The following is a 22,567-nucleotide window of genomic DNA, read 5'->3' as shown; positions in this document are numbered from 1 at the left end:
ATGCGCAGCTCCGCCAGGTTAAGCCAATTCAGGTCAGGCGGCCCTCTGCCCTCCTCCGTGCTTCCCGGGGTATCCAGCGACCATATGGTCCCCAGAGCCAGGTAAGGAGTGGGGAGCCTCTCTCCTTCTGCGTGGGTCCTGCTGCGGAGAAACGACTATTCAGGCTGTTAACAATCCGGGCCTCAGCGGACCCCCTGCAGCAGCCCAGGACTCGGCAGCCAAGAACTCCTTCCTGGGTGTGCGCAACACCCTCTGAAGGTTCAGAGCTGCATCCGCAGGGGCAATAGTTATTGGGCCTGGCGGCAGGGAGCAGAGAGAGCCTAAAGTGCTATTCACTCGTCCGCCATCTTGGCCACACCCCGTTTATGCATTTTTAGTGCAATACCCTGGGATATAAGTGGTAGTAACAGGACCAACAAAGTCTACACCCTGGTAAGAAATGATTGCCCGAGGACACAGAGAAAATACATCACTCATAATTACAGTAACACTAGAGACAGGCGAAGGAATTATAATGGAACAGACAGAGGGCTGCTTATTTAATGGAGGCCAGGTGGTAGGAGACAGGAAAAGTGAGCAGAGGTGGGTTCTAGTTGTAACCTCTTGATGACGGTGTGACTTGTGTTATCATGAGCTGCACATGGAGTCACTTCTTGAACACGTGCAGGCTGGCTTCCTACTGGAAGCAGTGTGTTTCCTCTCAATACTTTTGATATGTAAGTGATGTCCTTGTAAATGTTGCCGCCATGTCCTTGCTACTCATGAGCCTTTATAACTTCTGTTACTGGAAATTGTACAACCCAGAGAGCTACTTCTCACTCCTTGTGGCTGCATAGCTTATGAAAAGACATTCTCTGCATGGCATTAATATCTCTCTGCCTCCCAGGTATTTGTATAGAGTGTGTAACTGTGAACTCTGTGGCAGGCTCTTTCTCACTCTCTGGGTAGTTTGACCTCTATTAAATGCTTTCTTCTCAAAGCTAACTCTTGCCTTGTGCCTTACTAAGTAACTCCTCTGTCTGTGCTTGCCCCCCAAAGGTGAAAGATGGAAAACAGCTGAACACATGCATTCTTAGGCCTACAGGCATCTACGGGGAGAAGCACGAGTTGATGCGGACGTTTTATGAACAGGGCCTGAAGATGGGGCGACGCGTGTTCCGTGTGATCCCAGCATCTACAGAACATGGTCGTGTGTATGTTGGTGGGTATACAGTATGCACAAAAAGCCATCCTCTATTTTCCTCCAGCAAAAGATGTATTGCCCTTTTTCGCACATAGTGCTGTCCATACCCCCAACGTTCTAACCAGAAGCACCTACTGCTATTGCATTACTGTGGGCTATAAGATAACTCTGCAAATGCACAGCCATCCTGGCCTACATGAATCTTTGCCAATAATTCCAGTGTTAGAAAACCCGAGCAGTTCTGCCACTTCAAGTCAATCATGTACTGCCCTTGAATTTCAAATCTATGTAACACTGATTTCAGCTACTGTGTGATCACAAGTCTTTTTTGTTTGCAGGTAATGTGGCCTGGATGCACTTGCTGGCTGCCCGAAAGATCCAAGAGAGTCCATCAGCCATTGGCGGCCAGGCTTACTTCTGCTATGACAATTCACCATATCTCAGTTACTATGATTTTAACATGGAATTCTTGGCTGCCTGTGGCTTTCGGCTAATCGGCTCCCGTCCGCTCGTCCCTTACTTCATCCTCTTCCTTGTGGCTTTCTTGAATGAGCTCCTGCAGTGGCTGCTTCGCCCCTTCTTCTGCTACGCCCCCCTACTAAACAAGTACACACTGGCTGTGGCCAGCACGACGTTCACTGTGCAGACAGACAAGGCTGAGCGACACTTTGGATACAAACCACTGTACAGCTGGGAGGAGAGCAAGGCTCGCACCATCAACTGGGTTAAAGCCTTTGATGGTGAACACAGCAAAGAGCAATAGTAAAGCTGAACTCAATAAGTGTTTCAAGTCAGTTCACCCATGAACTTTTGAAGAACTTCAAACATAACTTCCACAGCAAGTAGTATGGAAGCTGGTTTGTCAGCTGGTACAATACCCTAATCCATACACACCATCTCTAAATGCAACAGGAAGCAAGTCTACCTGCCAGTTCAAGGCATTAAACACACACAGGAGGGTGGGGGATGCTTGCAATAAGTCTAACCACTGCAAAGCATTTGACCATAATCAACCACAAAAGAAGCAATATGCACACAAGCACATCTACTTGTATAAAACGTTTGGAAAGTCAGCTGGTATAAGTCCTGTGACCAAATCCACAACTGCAAGAAACGCTGGCAAGCTCATCTGTCTTCTGGCTTGGTACCTTTAACCAAATTCACACCAAGAAGCAATACATAACCATGCCTTTCAAATTGGCAAAGGTTTGGACAATAATCTCCAAAGCAAGACCCAGTTAGGAAGCTGGCCTCATTAAATTTTCTACTCAAAGCTCATCCACTGTGTCAAGATCTTAGATAAAGGCCACCACATCATGGAACAATTAGGCATATCTGCAGGTGAAGCCCACCACATCAAGATAAAGTAGGGAAGATGCCAGTACACTGGTTCAAGACCTTTGATGATGACCACTTCTGTAATACAGATAACATCAGCACACATACAGGGCCAGTGCTATCTTAAGAGGTTTTTCCCTCATTTTCACAGGGGCAATGCCCCATGCAGATGAGAAAAAACACTTTGCCTCTGAACCTACACTGTATTATGAAAGTGGACCCTGAGGCAAAAAGCCAGTCAGGAGGCACAAAAAAGGTGACAGTCGGTACCCCCACCCCCCTCCCCCCCCCCCCAAGGATGCCCGTTTAGAGTTGGAAAGGGGGCCCCTGCAGACATTTCCCTACAGTCGGATGCAGTCATTCATTGCTCCCCCAGCTGTGGTCTTTGTCAAAACCCCAGTTGAAGTGCCACCTGCACAGTGAATGATGGAGGCGCTGTTTCAGTCAGCCATTTAGTCTTTCAGTAATGCGCTGCCCCAGGGGCAGTGCATTGATAATGGGGCACTCTGTCCCAGTTTGCACATGGTACACCTGTTTGAAGGTGCGCTGTGGTGCAAATGGGGACAGTGCAACTGTTATGTAATATGTGCTCAGGAGGTTAGAGTTGGGAACAGATTTACCATTTGACCATTTGACGGCCTGTACTCTGTCAGAGTGGCTGAGCACATTATCTCATGATGGACTACAGTCTATCAAAATTAGAGATGACCACAGGCCCAGTGGTCATCTCTGTACATTGAAAGAACCCGCCCCCCAAAGTGTAAAAGCTTGTGTGTATGAAATAAAAAGTAGGGAGTACATATTCTGCGTAGAGCTGAGGTGATTTCGCTGAGGTGAGTTCTTAACTAGCATAAAACAGCAAAGGTGTCTTGTGTTTGTCGTGCCAGATTACCTCAATGTGGTTTTGTTCTGGGTTCCTGGGTACCATTTTGGAATCCTTATAGGAGGTATTATCCAACTCTGGGGAGCTCAGGAACATCTTGTCTGTTTCTGGACATCAGGACTAGTGTGCACATCCTGAAAGTCACATCTTGAGAAGATTTCCAACAATGGCATGTCTCCTGCAGTGGGAAGATGGCCCTCTCCCCTTATTTACCTGAGTGGATGGAACTCCTGTCATTGCAGTCTCATTACTGCCCAAGTCTAAATTAGGCCCTAGCCCTCTGAAGTACATTGCTTGTACAGATGGGGTGTTAAACCTATACCATCCTCTACGTTGCTTCCTCCTTTTTGTCTTGTATGGAATCTGGCTCCTCATCGCCTACTTTTCTAGCTGTGTCCCAAGTAGGTGTTAATGCATTCTAATGAACCAACTGTCAAGATAACGCAATCTCAGTTCACTAATTATGTGTTTTTTGCTCTAATGGTTTGGCTGAAATAGCTGAAAGTGGTAAATATGTGTCAATTTACATGTGATCTGGGGGCAAGAGTGGGAAGAGCGTTCTATGAAGTCATAACTGGAGGGAAGAATCAGTAGTAAGAGATCTTAATATCAGACTGGAGCGGTGGACTGGTGGAAGATGGCATGCCTGAAGCCTTGAAGAGGATCACAGAATGAATGGGTTATTACTGGAGCCTAAAGTGGAGGCTCATGATTAGGGGCCCATTGCAAGCTGATTGATAAATGACCTGGTATTTACCCTGCAGATGCCAATGGCTGGCACATTAGTGGACCAATGGAAGGAATGAGAGCACGAACCAGCCCTGGGAATGTTTTTAATCCCATATCCAAATAGCATTAAGAGAATAAACATCGCAAAGAAGCCCGGTCCTCTCTACTGGAGTATGGGGTTGGTCCTCAACACAATTTTGAAACTAAATAGTGGGCCAAATGGTGTGTTTTAGAGCACTGTTTGTCAAATATATTATCTCTTCAGCATTAAACATTACAGTCAGTTTGGAAAATGAAGGCGCTAATCCCAAAAAAAGTATGTAAAACAGCATAGTTAATCCTCTTCAACATTGTCCCAGCTTTTAAAGCACCACTATCAAGCCAGTGCCCTGGAATGTAAAACACTATAACCATGAAGACTTGCCCTGGTGTAAAAGGCCCAGTATAGCCAGTCAGATTCAGCCAGGCCCAGGTATGCAACACCTCAGTAAGTGTTGGGGATTAGTGAGGCAAGTATTCACTACTTCTGAAGCATCATCACTAGACCATTATCCATAATACCCTACTATGAAAGTGTCATCCACAGCCCAATATTCATAATGCCCTAATATGGAAAGCACCATTGCAGGCCAGTGTCTAAAAACACTTGCAGTATCCACTGGCCTCAGGTCCTGTCCCCAAACTTCAGTGTGTGAGAAGTTGGCCTGGTATATGCTGTCCACTAATTAAAGTGGGCACATTACACCAGTCCAAACAACCCTATGGTGATTTAAGAGGTCAAAGATAACCTTAGAAAGCTATCCGAGTGGAAGTTCTGGAGAGCAGCCTTCAGGCTTAGTCTTGGAGGAATGTTAAGCAGCTTGTTTTACCAGAAGGCAACCTTATAGTGTTGGTTAAATGAAAGGAGAACCAACCAGTAATTATACAAATATGTATTTATTAATATAACTCTATCTAGTACAACAAAGTATCACCTACACGGAGATAATCACAAAGCACACAATACTGTAGCACAGAAACGATAGTAAATAGCACTTATACACAGTGGGCCCCAGGGGGAGACCAAACCATATATTAAGAAAGTGGTATAAGAACCACAACTCGAGTCAAGACTGTGTCGAGAGGACGTAGAACTGCTGGGACCCCAAGGAACCACCCAGGTGACTTAGCAGGGATCCCATGGAGGACGGGTGCAGTGTAGGAACATGACCACGTGCTCTGTACAATTCTATGGGGAAGTCGTGGTTGAAGTTTTAGAGTTTAAGGACCCTTCCCAGTGGACTCGGAAGAAGCCCTGTGGATCACAGAAGGTTGGAAAGCCACCCCATACCGGAGTACCAGAGTTGCCTATCCCAGGGAAGCCGGGTGCATAGGGCTAAAGAGGCTTAGGAAACCGCCATCGATCTCAATGGAGCATTTAAAAAAAGTGTCACTGCTGGAAGGAAGAAAAGTGTCAGTTGGAATCCAAAGGTGGATTCTGGTTGAAGGGTACCTGTAAGGAGAGGGGACAGAGTCTGGGTCACTCAGGAGAGGCTCTGTAGATGAATACCTCCCGATGTCAGGTGCTCCAGGTGCGTTGAGGGAGTCCTTGACTCTGCAGCTACGGGGACCAGGAGATGTTGAGGACAACCAGGAGCAGGATAGGAGCTGTCCCACGAAGGATGTTGAGTGCTGAGGGTTCGGTGGCTGGCGGGAGCACCAACAAGCCTTGGCAACGGCAACCCACGCAGAAGGTGAAAGATGGTTATGGTTCGGACCAGCAAGGTCCAGGAGACTCACCACAGCAAGGGGAATCAGGGCAGACATGGAGCAATCAGGGGGGCCAAGAAAAGTAAAGATATCCCTCAGGTGGACTCACAGGTCGTAGGTCCAGTAGTCACAAGAGGACCTCAAGTGATTTCACCAAACAGCAGCCCACGGGGCACTCGTTGCGAGGAGGCCGGAGTTTTTGGTAGGAAAGGGTGCTAGAGGCTGGGGCTACTCAGAGCCCAGTGTACTTGTTCAGGAAACGCCAACAATAATATGCACTTGCAAATGTGCGCGGTACACTGGGGTTCAGTTATTGCAGCCCCCACAAGGCATTCTGACCTCAAACTTGGTGAGAGGGCAGCTCAGACCTCGAGAGACATAGAAACCTACCTCTTGTGTTGCTGAAGCCTTTGGAGTCCATAGGAGCTCAGGGTCAGCAGACCAGACAGCAGTGTTGTGGTGCCTGCAAATGCAGGGGAGTGACTCCTTCACTCTAGGGGAGATATTTTTGGTTGTCCTTGATGCTCCACAGGTCCTGCATGGAGTCTGTATGGTGCACAGGCACAGACAATGCTTCAGACTGAGAGGGAGACAAAGTCAGGCCTAAATGAAGTCCAGCGAAGCCCAGAATGTCCAGATGGTCAAAGTTCAGTGGCTTCTGGTTCAGAATCTTTTCCACGTTGATTCTAGAGTCGTACAGCCAGGTAAGCTCTTAAGTACCCACAGGAGATGGTTGGACAGATTCAGGGGTCCATCCAGGGAAGGGTTTGGACAGTGGGGTGGTTACTCCCATGTCCTTTGTCCAGTTTCGTACCAAAACTGGTTTGAACTGGACTATGCACGGTGACACCAAATGTGCCCCTCATACAGACTTTTGGTCGCTGGCATGCACACCCACTCAGCCCTTATACACTACGTCCTATCTGGGAGGTGATCACACCTCCCTGTGACAAGATGCCTATTGTTCTGCCTTCCCTTGCTCGAGCTTGGCTCATCAGCAGGAGGGCAGAAATGCATCTCTGGTCGGCAGGAACCATTTTGTGGTGTCCGGGACTAGAAAGCTGATACCGGACCCCACGAAGCTCGGTTCTGAGGGGTGGAATCATACCTCCCACACCGGTTACCTGTGTGGGGGTATGTTTCCAACATATTGGATACCAAACACTACAGGGTTACGCGCAGTCGTTTTCTTGATGGTCATCACATGGTCGCATAATGTACCTCTACCATTTATGTATTATGACTGCTATACTAACAATCCAGGAGAATAGACTCTGTAGGCTGCAGGGGTGTCCTGCTCATGAGGTGGCACCCTCTCTCTTAGAACCAAGCACCCTGCCTTCAGGATTATTAAGGCCTACTATAGGGGTGACTTATAGGTTCCAAGTACTGTGAGTCTTAGATATAGTAAACCTACATCTTAAGTCAGTGGTGCATGCACCAACGTACACAGGCTGCAATGGAAGACCTGTAGTTCTATTTTGCATGGCCTCTCATGGAGCCCATGGGAGGCCTCTGGGGTACCTATGCCCTGGGTACATGTGTACCATATACTAGGGACTGACAAGGGTACCCCAGTATCCAATCTGGAGTGTACGAAGGTACATGTCGTAACAGTTTAGGGAGAAAGCAGATAGGCTGGGGTCCTGATTAGCAGGATCCCAGTCAGACTAGTCAAAAACAGTATTACATTTAGCAAAAAGTGGGGGTAATCATAAGAAGCAGATCCTACTTTCCTACGCGGTGTTTAGCTTCTCCAGCTCCACTTGTGAGGTATAGTGCAGCCTGCCATCAATCATGGTGCTTGTTGAGTGTGCTGAGTGTCTCTCTTTCTCTTTCCCCTTCTCTTATCTCTTGCTTCTTTTTCTGTCCTCTTATTCTTTCACTCTTCTACTTTATCCTGTGTCTCACTCTCCCTTTGCTTCAGAACTACCATTTTCTTTCATTCTTTTCAGTGCTTTAAATGAGCAGGTAATGTACGGTACTGAGCACCTGCACTTCTTTAATTTGAAAGAGGAGTAGCTGCACTTCTCAGCACTGCTGCAATACATTTAATGGGAGAATACCTGCACTTCTAAATTTCCATTTAAAGGACTGGTTCCATTCCTCCGAATACTGCCTCTCTTTTGCATTACTCCTTGTCTCTCCCATGTCTCTCTTGCACACTGTTCTCTTAGTAGTCTTCAAAGATTGTTTCCCATTGTACATATGAACCTTTTTTAGTTGACATAAAGCACTGTTACAGAGAAGATATCAACAACACATTTCTAGCTTGTGAAGCCTATGTGACTCCACAATAAGGACCAGGAATGACCAAATGTGGTTAAAGGATTTTATTTTGGATTACCCAAAGTAAGTTCAAGTGATAAAGCAATACCGCAGAAATCTGAAATATCTCAGTAGATTGAGTCATGATAAAATGAGATACATGATTGTGACAGCCACAACAATAAAGAAATAGATTAAAGCAAACAGGTGTCCCATTACAAAACTTCCCTTCTCTCTTCTAAGCAAACGTTAAATATATTATCATCTACTAAGGGTCTCTATTTAGGGGGCAAAGAAGGTGTCATCATGATCAGACTTCAGTAGAAGTCCTGGAAAAAAGGAAATAAGTGTTTAGCATAAAGCTTCACACTTACAAGAATCAGGCAATCAGAGAGGTCTGTACCTCTCAATGTCTAAAGGGAATCTCTCTGCCTTCCAACTGAAAGAACACCAAAAGTAACAGGAGATTCCCAAAATCCTTATCTCGTTTCACGTCAACCGGAACAAACCAAATTGTCACTAGATGTGGGCGGAACTTGCAGAGTTTCACTCCGTGAAATTTCACGGAGTTACGTATAAACTATGCGAGATTCCATGAAACTCAGCGAGCGGGAAGAATTCTGCATGTTGCGCTGATTTTTAGTACTGGGAGGTTGTTCCACGCTGTAGAATCAGTGCGAACAGCACCACATGGTGCACCAGAGGGCGCTGCTGCATTCTGCTGCTCGAGTATATTTTCTACTTGACCGGCACCTTTCTCAATGCAAACACAACCTGCTGCGACCACTCGCATTGAGAAATCTCGCCGGGGGGAATTCTAGCTCCCGAAAATCATGCTAGAGGACAAAAATGTTCACTTGTTCCCGCCAACTTAACATAATCATCTGTGCTTTTGGTTATAGCACATTTATTTATGCAAAAATAATTTATGTAAAACTTTAAATAATTTATAGAACATATAAATATGCATATAAATTGTGATCTATCGGGGTAGCCGTGGGTGGGTTAATATTTTAGAGGACTGCAGTCAGAGTGCTGAAACCTCTACCATGCATGCCAGTGGGTGCGTGGTAATTCAGTGGCTAATCTGATAGAATTTTTATATATTGAATTAATTGTGCATTTTTGCAACAGTGCCTGTAGTCATGCTGAGGACAAAGGAGGACCTTGCAACCCTCTAACAAGGCCGTCTCTATGGTATATTATTCTTACATTGTAAACATTGTGTGCACAATTCACTCTGAATGAATTCAATAAAATGATGTCTTTGATTTTTATGCGTGACAGGTTCCTGGACTTGCCTCAAACTTAGCTATATTCTCTATTTTTCTCCACACAAAAACCAAACACAATCCACGACACCCAAGCACTTAAACACATCCAGTCCATGACGAATTACATCTTAGAAGCTGTACCACAACCACTGCAATAAAAAAACAATAAAAGTGACAGAGTTCAAAAAAAGAAGGGGGGCAACACCAACATTTTTGTAAGACCTTCTACAGTGCTGTCCTTTTTGTGTGCCATATTTCTTTACTCAAATGTTTAAGGGTGAACTTATACATATAAGTGCTGCACATCATCATGGACTCACAGAAGGCTATTGATAATGCAAATATTAATATGCTATTAAAGAGAAAAACTACATAGAATAGAAGGAAGAAAGAAAAAAGAAAAGATCAAGTATAAGACAAGGAGAAATTGGCAGAAAAAGGAAATATTGTGTATAGTATATATATATAGTAATCCAAAACTATCATTGCTCATAGTCAAAGGATAAATTAAATAGGGTGAATCATCGGTGTGAGGAGAATATGCGGAACTACAAAGTATTTCATATATAAGAGGGGATGGTCACTGAGGGTGATGGATAGTCATGAATGAGAAAGATTGTCGTCTCCTACCAAGAGGAAGAAAGAACAGGAAGAATAGGAAAAAAGGGGAAAGGAAAAAAGGAAAGGAGAGAGGGGAGGGAAGGAAAAAGAAAAGGTAACGTATACAAAGCGAGTAAAAAGAGAAGGGGAGAAGGTATAGGGGATAAGGGGAGGAGAAAAGAAAAAAAAGAAATGTGGAGATGAATAGGAGAGAAGTAGAGGGATCGAGAGAAGAAATGGGAGTGAGGATAAGGAGGAGGGGTAAGGGCGAAATAAGGGGAAGAAGGATAAAAACAAAACAAAAAAAATTAAGGAGTCACGAAGAAAAGGAGCCCATGCTTTTTGGAACATATCCTCTTGATCTTGTATTCGTTATATTACAAGTTCATGGGATGCCGTCTCGATCATCGCTACCATCCAAACCTCCTGTGAGGTGGAATTGGGTCATTGCCACTTTCTTAGGATACAAATTTTGGCTGTAGAGAGTGTAGTGTGTAAAAGACATCTTTGTGGGCGCGCAATGCAGGTAAACTTCCAATATCCTGCAGCAAGATGATGGGCTGGGTAAAAGGAAGTCGTTGGGGTATTTCCTACATGAGTCCAAAAACATTGTACAGAAGGACATTCAAATATTATATGAAGAATGTCATAGTTAGCTCCTGCACATCTCCAGCACTTGGAGTGTGACAGTAGTCCTGCACCTCGCAATTTCAAAAGTGACCGGTACCAATCATGTAAAGTTTTGAAAAGACAGAATTTCAAACGCGCTCCTCTAGCACCCTTGGCTAGGGCTTCTAATATGTCCGGCCAGACATCTTCAATTATAATATGCAGGTGTTCCTGCCATTTCTGTCGGAGGGCATTAAGGAGTGGTTGTGAGTATAAATGATTAGTTAACACACCATATAATCCCCACATCACTCCCTTGTGTCGCCCCCAAATAAGCAGATAGTCCAATATCTGTGAAGATTTTAACGTCCAGGGTTGGGGACCAAAGCATCGCCTCAAGCTATGCTGTCATTGCGGATGCCAAAAAGCCTTGTGTATTGGGAGATCGAATTCTTCACGGAGCATGTCAAAAGATCTAAATTCTCCGTTCAATATTACTTGGTCTAGTGTCTGACTTCCTCTCGATCTACAACTGTGCCAATAAAGTACACAACCATTTATCCGGATGCTCTCGTTATTCCAAAGTGAAGCTTTAAAATGCAAGCGATAAGCAATCCCAAGAAGACGGTGTGCTTGTTGCCATTTTTGATATGTTGCTTGCATCACTGGGTGTGGAGGGGGCATTTGTGGGTAATGGATTCCGTACAGTGTTGTGTAGTTCCTATAAAACCTATACAAGATCTGCACGTTTAGACAACATACACTGCAAACTTGGTGTCCAAAATGATTCCAGACACCCCCACTGGGTTTGTTGATCTGTCTACGAAGTAGCTCACAGTGCCACTAGAAACTCCGCTTACCAAGGAGAGAATAGTTCTTGGCAACTATCGAACATGACAACCCTGATCCCTCAGAACTGTGGAAACAGTGAAACACTTTTTGCCCAGGCACTCGTGCTCACTTTATCTCAGAGAGATACACAGAATAAACAATATGGACGTTCTCCAATAATTATTTATTGAACATTCGTCTTTCTAGTATAAAATAGGTGTGCTGAAACAATCACTAGACAGAAACAGATATAAATGATTAGAAGCACTAAAAAGGTAAACGGATGGTAGGTTTCTACTGTCTTGCTTTAATCATGAATACAGGCAAGTATATAAAATACATGACAATAAAATGCATAATCCTACAATGCTACCCTGACTAGATGTACCTAAGTGTACCTAGCATGTGTGTAGGTGTTAAGCCAAGAATCCCTCTGGGATAAAGTCAACCCCATTAACTGAAGTGAGCGACTGTAGGACCCTGTCTTGGTCTTGAGCTGGACACCCCAAAAGGGATGTTAGATCACTGAGAGCTGGAGTATGAGCATGCAGGAACCTCAGCGTCCTGCGTCAGTGTGTAATCATGGAAGTCATGATCTCCTCTGACTATCTCAGCAAGATTTGATGTTTATATACCCGAAAGTATCCCCAGGGGTTCTACCTTACTGTGCCACTGTCAGACTTAGGATGACGTCGAGAATTAATCATGAACATAGATATTATGTAGGAGATGGTAGTCCTGCTGAAGTTCTAAGAATCCAAGGATCCTCGTGCATAATGTATGATACTATTGTTCAGGGTAAAGAGTCAGTCCTAGGAGCCCATTATGTATGTAATGTTAAGACGAATATAGGTGAAAGGTTTGGATGTTACCCAGGCCTGTATTGGGGTACCTATATGGAATATAACAATAGAAATTCAAGGCCGTTATCACGATTAATTAGTGAGTCTTCTGTTATGACCCACTGTGGATGGACAGTCGTACCTGGGAGTAAATAAACTAATTGTGAGAGGTGAGGGCTTAAGAATAATGTTCCAGAGATGGTAAACCTAAACCTCCATGGGAGCGACAAGCCATTAGTTTGGCAGCAGCTAAATGAGGATGCATAGCTCAGCAAACAAAAGCCTGTATGCGGGTCTCTACTCAACGAAGTGTAGACAGATGCAATATTATCGGAAGCATTCCAAGAGCATAGGTAAAGTGCAGTAAAGTGACCATCCTTATGGCTTGGACTCTTCCCCATATGGAAAGACCCAGAAGAGACCATTTGGCAAAATCAGTTTCCATTTGAAGAATAAGGGGTGAGATATTATCTGATATAATTTCTTCTAAACCTCGATTAATCAGAATTCCCAAGTATTTTAGTTGCAACAATTTCCAACAAAAGGGATATATCAATTGAAGCTTTTGTGGTGCCTGAAGAGAGTGGAAAAGCCTCACTTTTGTCCCAGTTTACTTTATTACTAGAAAGGCCTGCAAATCTATTGATATTCTCAAGCAAGGCAGGTAAAGACTGAGGGAGATCTTTTAGAGTAAGGAGGATGTCCTCTGCATATTGGTATATTTTGGATATACATCCTGCTATAGGAATACCTTGGATCTGTGTTGAATGGCAGATAAGGTAAGCAAGGGGTTCCATCGCTAGGAAGAATAGAAGGGGAGAGAGGGGGGCAACCTTGCAGGGTACCTCTTTGGAATGCAGAAAGGTTCTGAAATAAATCCTCCACAAATGACCTGGGCTACAGGATTGTCATATAGAAGGAGGACTTTGGAAATAAACTGATCACCTAGGCTGAAGAGCTTCATGGTTGCAAAAGGTAACCCCAGTCAAAGCGGTCAAACGCCTCTTCCACGTCCACGGGGAGAGCCACTGCATCTTCCAACATATCTTTTGCAGTCCATAAAGTATGGGCTAGTGTTCAAAAGTGATTTCTGGAAGAGCAGCCTGGGACAAAACCAACCTTTGTGTGATGTTTAAGGGATGGAATGACTTTGCGAATTCGAACTGCAAGAATACTTGCAATCATTTTTACATCTCCATTTTTAAGGGAGATGGGTCAATATCTGCCGCAAGCAGGCGGATCTCTGCCCAGTTTGGGAACGACCACAATCAACGCTCTGTTGGAAATAGATTCAGAAAAGGGGGTGGTGATGAACAGAGTGTCTGAATTAAGCAGACCACTCTTACCCAGTCCAAAGATCAGGGCTTGATCCATCACCGTTATTTATCTCACTGCACCATCCCAGCTCAGAACCTGGCTACATGCAAATTAGTCTGACCCAGGCCCAGTGCATCATGGGAACAGGGCAGACCAAACTACCAAGCCAATTCTTATACTGGTAAGCAAACAAGCTTCCGGGGACCGGTTTCTGGCATTTCAGCCGTCTTCGGCCCGGCTTGCTTGAATCCTGATGGTGCAATGAGCAAGGGACTCACATCTGAGTATACCCTTCCACGCTTATGGTGGACAAAAACGATTCAGAAAAGGGGGTGGTGATGAACAGAGTGTCTGAATTAAGCAGACCACTCTTACCCAGTCCAAAGATCAGGGCTTGATCCATCACCGTTTTTTAGCTCACTGCACCATCCCAGCTCAGAACCTGGCTACATGCAAATTAGTCTGACCCTGGCCCAGTGCATCATGGGAACAGGGCAGACCAAACTACCAAGCCAATTCTTATACTGGGAAGGAAACAAGCTTCCGGGGAAGCTTGTTTCCTTCCCAGTATAAGAATTGGCTTGGTAGTTTGGTCTGCCCTGTTCCCATGATGCACTGGGCCAGGGTCAGACTAATTTGCATGTAGCCAGGTTCTGAGCTGGGATGGTGCAGTGAGCTAAAAAACGGTGATGGATCAAGCCCTGATCTTTGGACTGGGTAAGAGTGGTCTGCTTAATTCAGACACTCTGTTCATCACCACCCCCTTTTCTGAATCGTTTTTGTCCACCATAAGCGTGGAAGGGTATACTCAGATGTGAGTCCCTTGCTCATTGCACCATCAGGATTCAAGCAAGCCGGGCCGAAGACGGCTGAAATGCCAGAAACCGGTCCCCGGAAGCTTGTTTGCTTACCAGTATAAGAATTGGCTTGGTAGTTTGGTCTGCCCTGTTCCCATGATGCACTGGGCCTGGGTCAGACTGATTTGCATGTAGCCAGGTTCTGAGCTGGGATGGTGCAGTGAGCTAAAAAACGGTGATGGATCAAGCCCTGATCTTTGGACTGGGTAAGAGTGGTCTGCTTAATTCAGACACTCTGTTCATCACCACCCCCTTTTCTGAATCGTTTTTGTCCACCATAAGCGTGGAAGGGTATACTCAGATGTGAGTCCCTTGCTCATTGCACCATCAGGATTCAAGCAAGCCGGGCCGAAGACGGCTGAAATGCCAGAAACCGGTCCCCGGAAGCTTGTTTGCTTCCCAGTATAAGAATTGGCTTGGTAGTTTGGTCTGCCCTGTTCCCATGATGCACTGGGCCAGGGTCAGACTAATTTGCATGTAGCCAGGTTCTGAGCTGGGATGGTGCAGTGAGCTAAAAAACGGTGATGGATCAAGCCCTGATCTTTGGACTGGGTAAGAGTGGTCTGCTTAATTCAGACACTCTGTTCATCACCACCCCCTTTTCTGAATCGTTTTTGTCCACCATAAGCGTGGAAGGGTATACTCAGATGTGAGTCCCTTGCTCATTGCACCATCAGGATTCAAGCAAGCCGGGCCGAAGACGGCTGAAATGCCAGAAACCGGTCCCCGGAAGCTTGTTTCCTTCCCAGTATAAGAATTGGCTTGGTAGTTTGGTCTGCCCTGTTCCCATGATGCACTGGGCCAGGGTCAGACTAATTTTCATGTAGCCAGGTTCTGAGCTGGGATGGTGCAGTGAGCTAAAAAACAGTGATGGATCAAGCCCTGATCTTTGGACTGGGTAAGAGTGGTCTGCTTAATCCAGACACTCTGTTCATCACCACCCCCTTTTCTGAATCTGTTGGAAATAGGACCTAATGAGGCTGTCTGAACAGCTTCATGAAAAGCAGAGTGTAGAGTGTCAATTGATTCCTCCCCACACCATGTATAATATTCCACAGGAAATCCATCTTCTCCTGGAGATTTGTGGTAAGGTAATCTAACAATGGTTGCAGCAATTTCTTATTTGCTGATGTCACCATTAAGCACATTTCTACATTTGTCTGTAAGGTTAGGAAGGTCATTATCTGCAAGATATGCTGATAATTGATCTTCAGTTGCAGGAGGTACAGGGATATAAAGGGGCATATTAACAAGGAACAGGGAAAATTAACGCTAAGGGCGCTTAGCGTTAATTTTTTTAACGCCCGCTATCGCTGGATAATATCGCCTGGTTATCGCGTTATTAACAACGCTAACCGCCTAGGCGATAAAAAATCCAGCGATAGCGGCATTTTGGGAGATTATCGCTGGTAATGCAGCGATAAAAACTACAAGGATAGGGATATAGTTGTTGATAGCCCATGGTGGATTTAGCCATGTAATCCACCTCCGATTGGATTGCATGGCTAAGTCTGAAAATTAGCAGACGTAAAAAAGCAGCGTTAACCGTAGTTAGCGCTGCTTTTTTTGTCTCTTACAAGGTTAGCGTGAAGCTTGATAATAGGAGAAATGTTGCTTAGCGACATTTCTCCTATTATTTTGCTCTGGAACCCCCCCTTTGCATCTCATTAGAGATGCAAAGGGAAGCCTAGTGAAAAAGGGTGCTAACATGCGATTTTGCATGTTTGCACCCTGTTGTTGATAGGGCGATGTTTTTATCAGTGCTTCTTTGGCTTTTAAAGCCAAAAGATCAGAGATAAAGCCCTTGTTAATATGCCCCAAAGTCTCTTATAGACTGGGTGCCATGAGCAGAAGAGAGGAAGGTATATTCCTGATCTGCGAGTGACAAAGGCGCCATTGCCATTGCTCTACTAGTCTGCCCTGCCGCACTCCGCCAGCTACAGTCTGCCAGATCAGCGCACAGAGGCTGCTACCGCCGCGGCCGCCTCCTCCTCAAGGCGAGAGACGCCTGGGACTCAGAGTCCCCGAGGGCGCACACCAACAGCGTCACCGTTTTGCGCCACGAGGCGCTACTAAAACCCTGCAGGGCTCCCACAGCGCGGGTCCCTGCCAACGTTGCTCCTGCTGCCCTGCCGCAGTCCGCCAGCTACAGTCTGCCAGATCAGCCCACGGGGGCTGCTACCGCCGCGGCTGGCACCTCCACGCGGCGAGAGACGCCCGGGACTCAGTTTCCCAGTCCCCGGGGGCACACACCAACAGCGTCCCCGTTTTGCGCCAGGAGGCACTACTAAAACCCTGCAGGGCTCCCGCAGCACGGGTCCCTGCCAACGTTGCTCCTGCTGCCCTGCCGCACTCCGCCAGCTACAGCCTGCCAGATCAGCCCACGGGGGGCGGCTACTGCCGCGGCCGCAACCTCCACGTGGCGAGAGGCGCCCGGGACTCAGTTTCCAAGAGTCCCCGGGGCACACCAACAGCGTCACCGTTTTGCACCAGGAGGCACTACTAAAACCCTGCAGGGCTCCCGCAACGCGGGACGCACGAGTGGGCGTGCCCGGGCGCTGCCCAGGCAAAGCCCGTCCGTGCCTGTCTAAGCCCGAATAAGACTGGACTGGGCCACCCCTTTTGAAAATTCAGTTCCCGATCTCCTCTTGACATTTATTGAATTTCTGACTGGTAAGAGAACTGATTTATTACAATGTGTGGTTGCCGCCATCTGGAACTTTGTTTATTGTAATTGACTCTTTGTATTTTGAAATCTATTATTATAGGTTGTGTGGCCCAATTTGGGATAGGTGGGGACTTTTACAACTGTACCCTGAGGATAGTTGTTTAGAAGTTATAACAGCTTGATATAACTATTTTTGTGCATTCACTAAGTGAAACACCTTGCTAATGTTCTAACCACCCCTGGTTGAGTGCCCTGAGTCTCAATAGCCAAAAGGGGCTGTGGGTCTTGCAGGATTGACTCTCTTATACTGCCATCTTAGATTGCATCTATCCCCCTGGAAGAACATTAGAGATGGGGAAAAGAAAAGCTGCAGAAATAACTACCGGTAGGGAAAAAATCGCGAGGACCCAGAAACCCCCAAAAACCACAGCTGATAATTGTACATTGGCGGACATTGACAATCTCATAGAAGAGGTTGAGAATATTTTAGCTGATGGCAAGGAGCACATGACCAGAGGCAGAAATAAAATGTCATCCTACTATAGCAAGAAGAATAAATTCCCAAGCAGGGAAGTTGCTAGTGATGTAGTTATAGTTCACCAGACAGTTGGAAAAGCTTCCCCCCTTGCAGCGCCACTTCCTCTGTTGCAAAAGATATTGGCTCCAATAAGTAATCCTGACGCTCTAAACAATGAACCAGCACACAAACAGCCCACAGATACTGATATTCAAGATGAAATTGTAACTATTGAATGTTCCAATCGATTTTCTGTTTTAGCTGAAAACCAAGAAACTTGCTCAGAGCACTATCTGGCGGGTGGACAAACATCTAATGGGAGCTTAAATAACCCTCCTGTATTATATCCCCCCAGCACCCTGATCTCACTAAAACTCACAGTTTGATAACTGCACTGACCCTCAAACTAACTCAGGTTGAGGAGGAGATCAGCGTGATTAAAAAAATGATAGAAATGCTTACTAATAACATTCAGTCAGGTGAGAGGGGCATTACTTCTAATTGCAATGGGATTAATTCATGTGAGCCAAGACCAGAAAATAATGCTATTAAACCGGTTGAGTGTTTTCACCAAACAACTGTCCCAGTTAACCCTCAGTCTTCCAGTACTCATGGGCTCTACAATGTTGACCGCAGAAGTGAGTGTCAACAAAACCTAGGTTTTCAAGCATTAGCTCGATAGGAACAGCATAGCCTATATAGACGGGATCAAATTCCTCCCCATATGAGAGGGCCCCCGATAGTCTACCACCTGCTAGCTCACGCGGGTGTGCACGTGTACAGGTGAACCACCAGAGAAAAGTGGCAACTGATAGTTTGCCACCTGCTAGTGCACGCGGGAGTGTTCGTGAATGGACAAACAACCGGAGAAAAGATGTATACCAGGAGTTGCCCCAACAAGCTTAAAACAGGGACCTTCTCATTCTGTGCATGAGGGACCGATCCAATCTCATGTTTTTCTTACAAATACCCCTATACTGAAGCCAGGAACTAAGGAGGATTTGGATTCTTTAGCTAATAAGGTTATACACTGGATAAGGACTAAGCGTCATTGCCTTTCCATAATTAAATCTGACATTAAAAATGTTGAACGGCAACAGCAAGAAGGAGGGGACCTAGATGACATTAGGGTAACCTTTTATTCGAGGGTAATAGCTGAGAATCTGATAGCCTTTAACTTGAGAACCCATGGATTTTTTGAGTCAAAGATGGGGATTAGACATAATAAAACAATAGTGTTCAATACTAGCATCAGGACGAATCCCATAGGGACAGAGCTTATTCCTACCTACCCAGTAATTGCTCTGACTTCCAAAAGTGATCTTGAATTAGTGGATTGACTAACTGAGCCTGTTAACCCGTCATTGTCAAATTATGGGGACCAGTGCGATTATCCAGGGTCCCTAGGGGAAATAATATCTGCTAAAGAAAAAGAAGGACCCTGTAGGAGGATGGACTGATGTTCTTCCTGTTAATCTTAATACCACTATGGAAAGTGGGCAGATTCCAGCAAGTGATAGTGCCCCTATAATAAGTAATCTTAATATCTTGTCCTAGAATATAGCAGGCCTAGCAAAAAAGTTACTGGAACCGGATTGGCAAAATGATACGGATACATTTGATATATGCCTCTTTCAGGAGACGTGGGCCTTGAAATCATTATTTAAAGTGGGCTATCGAACATTCAGCATTGCAGCAACGCACCATAACAAAGGCAGACCTTCTAGTGGTCTCCTAATTTGGATTAGGAACCAAATAGACGTTGAAATAGATGAAGTATGGACTGGTTCACATGATATCTAGGGATTACTTTTAAAATTTACCAACAAATCCAGTTCTCTACTCCTTAATTTATATAGAAGACCATGTGACCCTGCTAAGGAAACTCCGCTAATTACTCAGTTAACTGGGATCATTGATTCTACTATTAATGATGGTCCTATCCTAATTTGAGGTGACTTTAATTGTTGCTATGAACCCCTTCGGGGCATGTCAACCATAACTGAGGAAGAAGAACATGCACTAGGTACCCCACAGTTAAGCACTGACAAACTAGCAAAGTGCACTGCTTCAGCCCTCCAGATTTTTAATTTTACCATAGAAAAAGGTTTGCGGGCATGTAATGGCAGGTGCCCATCTGATATTGAGCGAACAAATACTTTTACAAGGGGCCAAGCGTTTTCACCAATAGATTACATTATAAGTGCTACACGTTGGGGATATGTGATTGATTTTAGGGTGGAGGAAAGGAGGGAACGTGACCACTTCCCCCTGTGCCTAACGTTAGAAGCCAAATATATCCAGCCCAGAACTGCGTAGGCATGCAGGTACCACAGCCTATGCTGTGCAATAACAGGAGGGCTGTTAGATGGCCAACAATTCTAGGGAAAATTGAACCGTTGACTGCCATTTATAATACTTTTAGCGATCTTTTATCTTTTTTTCTTTCTAATGATGCTACAAATCTCATTGTAATTACTCAAATCCACTCCTTGTTAGTAGTAAAAATTTAACCATTCCTTACTAGAGCAGCAATAGGGAAATCTTGTCCCAAGAACAAGTTGAAATTAGCTAACCCCTGGTTTAATGAAGCGTGTAGAACTGCCAAAAAAGTTTTAATTAGAACTTTGCGCTCCAAAGAACCAGCCTCAATTAGGCAAGCAAGGAATAGCTATGGTTGGATTTTAATGATAGAGCGCAAACCCTGGGGGAATGCAGGTTGGGAAGATTTGTTACTCGCAGCAAGGGCGAGAGACCACTCATTATTTTGGCGGATCATTGCAAATGGTATTAAATCTAGCAAGCCCGCCCAGGACTAAAGCTCCAGGGCCCGATAACGTCCCCGGGGACCTCTTTAAACATGATCCAGAAGTATGGGCACCGAACATGAATCTACTGTGTAATGCGATAAGCAGTGGCCAGCCCATCCCTGCTTCATGGAAGGGGGCGGTGATTGTCCCTATAAACAAGAAAGTGCAGGGACAATCCCGCCAACTACAGGCCGATCAGCCTGATAGACATTACCCAAAAAATATATGCCAAGCAGCTCCTGGAAAGGTTAAATGACTGGTTAACAGAGAGTGACATACTGTCCCCTTACCAAGATGGGTTCAGAAAAAGAATCAGCACCATGGATCAGGTGTTTAGATTGTTGACCATTGCCTGGAGATATACCAAATTAAGATCGGGTAGTCTGTATGTGGCCTATATTGATTTTAAGGCCGCATTTGACCTAGTTCCAAGAGATCTGCTCTGGGCAAATCTGCTGAAACAAGGTGTCCCCAAAAATATCCTGGTGCAGTTGATAAGACTTCACCAAAATAACTATGCAAAAGTTCGTTGGGGTGTAGGTGGGGAACTAACTGAGGAGATCCAGGTGAGCAGAGGTGTGCGCCAGGGATGTGTGCTGGCGCCAACCCTGTTCCTCCTTTACATCAACAATATGGTAGACTCTTTATTGAATTCAAAACATGATTCGCCTAAACCAATCATACCAAAAAATACCCCTCACACACCAAAAGGGTCCTTTTGGTGTGTGAGGGGTATTTTACAACACAGGGTGTTCCCAACCAAAGTTAGGGAAACCCTTCCTATAGTGGATTCCTTTTGTTTACAAAATACCTGATGGTTAAACCCGTCCCTTGCTTTGAGGTTTTTCTTGACCAAATAGAACCTCAACTTGCAAAAATATTGTATTTAAAACTAAGGTATGGGACCCTTCTAGTTAGATCCTTTACAGCCAGGTGGGGAATTGCTTGTAACGGGGAGGAAGACAGTAAGTGCAAAATATGCCAGCTGTCTACAAAGGAAAGCTTAACTCATGTTCTCCTATTTTGTCCTACTTACACGAAAGCTAGACAGAAATGGATTGCACCGTTAGGAAGAAAGGTGGGTGTGAGAAGTTATATGGAAATGTTGCGTATTTTAAAAACCGATAATACCCAGCTTGTTGTTTTTGGAGTCTCGAGATTCTTATTGGCTGCTAATTACATCAGAATGAAGAATGGTCTGAAATTTCAAATAGGATTTTTGTTTTAATAGATTTGAAAACATCAAGATAGTACCTTTTCTGGTTGTACTTTTTAATGTTCATAGTATTTATATTTTATTATAAAATATATGCTTAGTAATTTTTTTTCCTCTTTCAGGAAAAATATTTTACTTAAAGCCATTGTATTTCATATTCTGAATTGTATTTTTTGTGATTAGTTGGCAATTGCATTTTAGTCCGTATCTTGCATATTTGCACAAATGATGGTCCCTATGAATTAGTAATTTATACCTGTGTCTATTATTATAATGGATTCCATGAATGTGTTCGCGCATGAACTGAATGGATTGCTACCCAAACTTGCTCTGTATTTATGTATAAATGTAATACTGCACAAACCGGCATTCTATAATTGTGAATGCACTTTAAGTTGGATTTGTTGGAATATTTTATGATTTGGCTCTTTTATGATTCTTTGAATCGAATAAAGATATTTTGATGATGATGCTGATGACTAGTCCGTGGTCCGATGTTATGTTTCCCAATAAGGCTCTGTCTCCCTCATTACACCTGTCCAAAGGGCCTGTTCTGTCTCAAACTGCATCATGTGCCAACTTCCAGTCTCCGCCAATGACATAACTGGAAGTTCTGATTTTTCTAACAAGCGGTTCAGGTTGAGAAGATAGGAGCTTTGGCTCCCGGAGGAGCATACACTGAGCCAACACAGAAGATCCTGTCTCCTATTTTTAACTTAGCAAAGGCATATCTGCTGTCTGGGTCAACCCAAGTCTTGATGATAGTAACATGTATGGATTTGTGTAAGAGAAAAGCCAATCCACATTTCCATGGATGATTCTCCTTGGAAGTAGGCTGTGTTGCCAGTCATAATGAATGACTTTTCCCACCCAATC

At 44.8% G+C, this 22,567-nt stretch overlaps 1 protein-coding gene across 3 annotated transcripts in view; it reads left to right on the top strand.

Moving 5' to 3' along the window:
* Positions 1–9,427, top strand: part of HSD3B7 (hydroxy-delta-5-steroid dehydrogenase, 3 beta- and steroid delta-isomerase 7) — a 496,942-nt gene extending 487,515 nt beyond the window's left edge. For all 3 annotated transcript variants that reach the window (XM_086932049.1, XM_086932050.1, XM_086932051.1), the window contains exons 6-7: positions 1,039–1,201; positions 1,522–9,427. In XM_086932049.1, coding sequence (XP_086788175.1) covers positions 1,039–1,201; positions 1,522–1,946 — 588 coding nt within the window. In that variant the 3' untranslated portion in view covers positions 1,947–9,427. The remainder of the gene's footprint in view (positions 1–1,038; positions 1,202–1,521) is intronic.
* The last annotated feature ends 13,140 nt before the right edge of the window (positions 9,428–22,567 follow it).

The sequence above is a fragment of the Lissotriton vulgaris genome, chromosome 7 (genome assembly GCF_964263255.1).
Source record: "Lissotriton vulgaris chromosome 7, aLisVul1.2, whole genome shotgun sequence".
Taxonomy (NCBI): domain Eukaryota; kingdom Metazoa; phylum Chordata; class Amphibia; order Caudata; family Salamandridae; genus Lissotriton; species Lissotriton vulgaris.
This window is presented reverse-complemented; position numbering and strand designations above follow the sequence as displayed.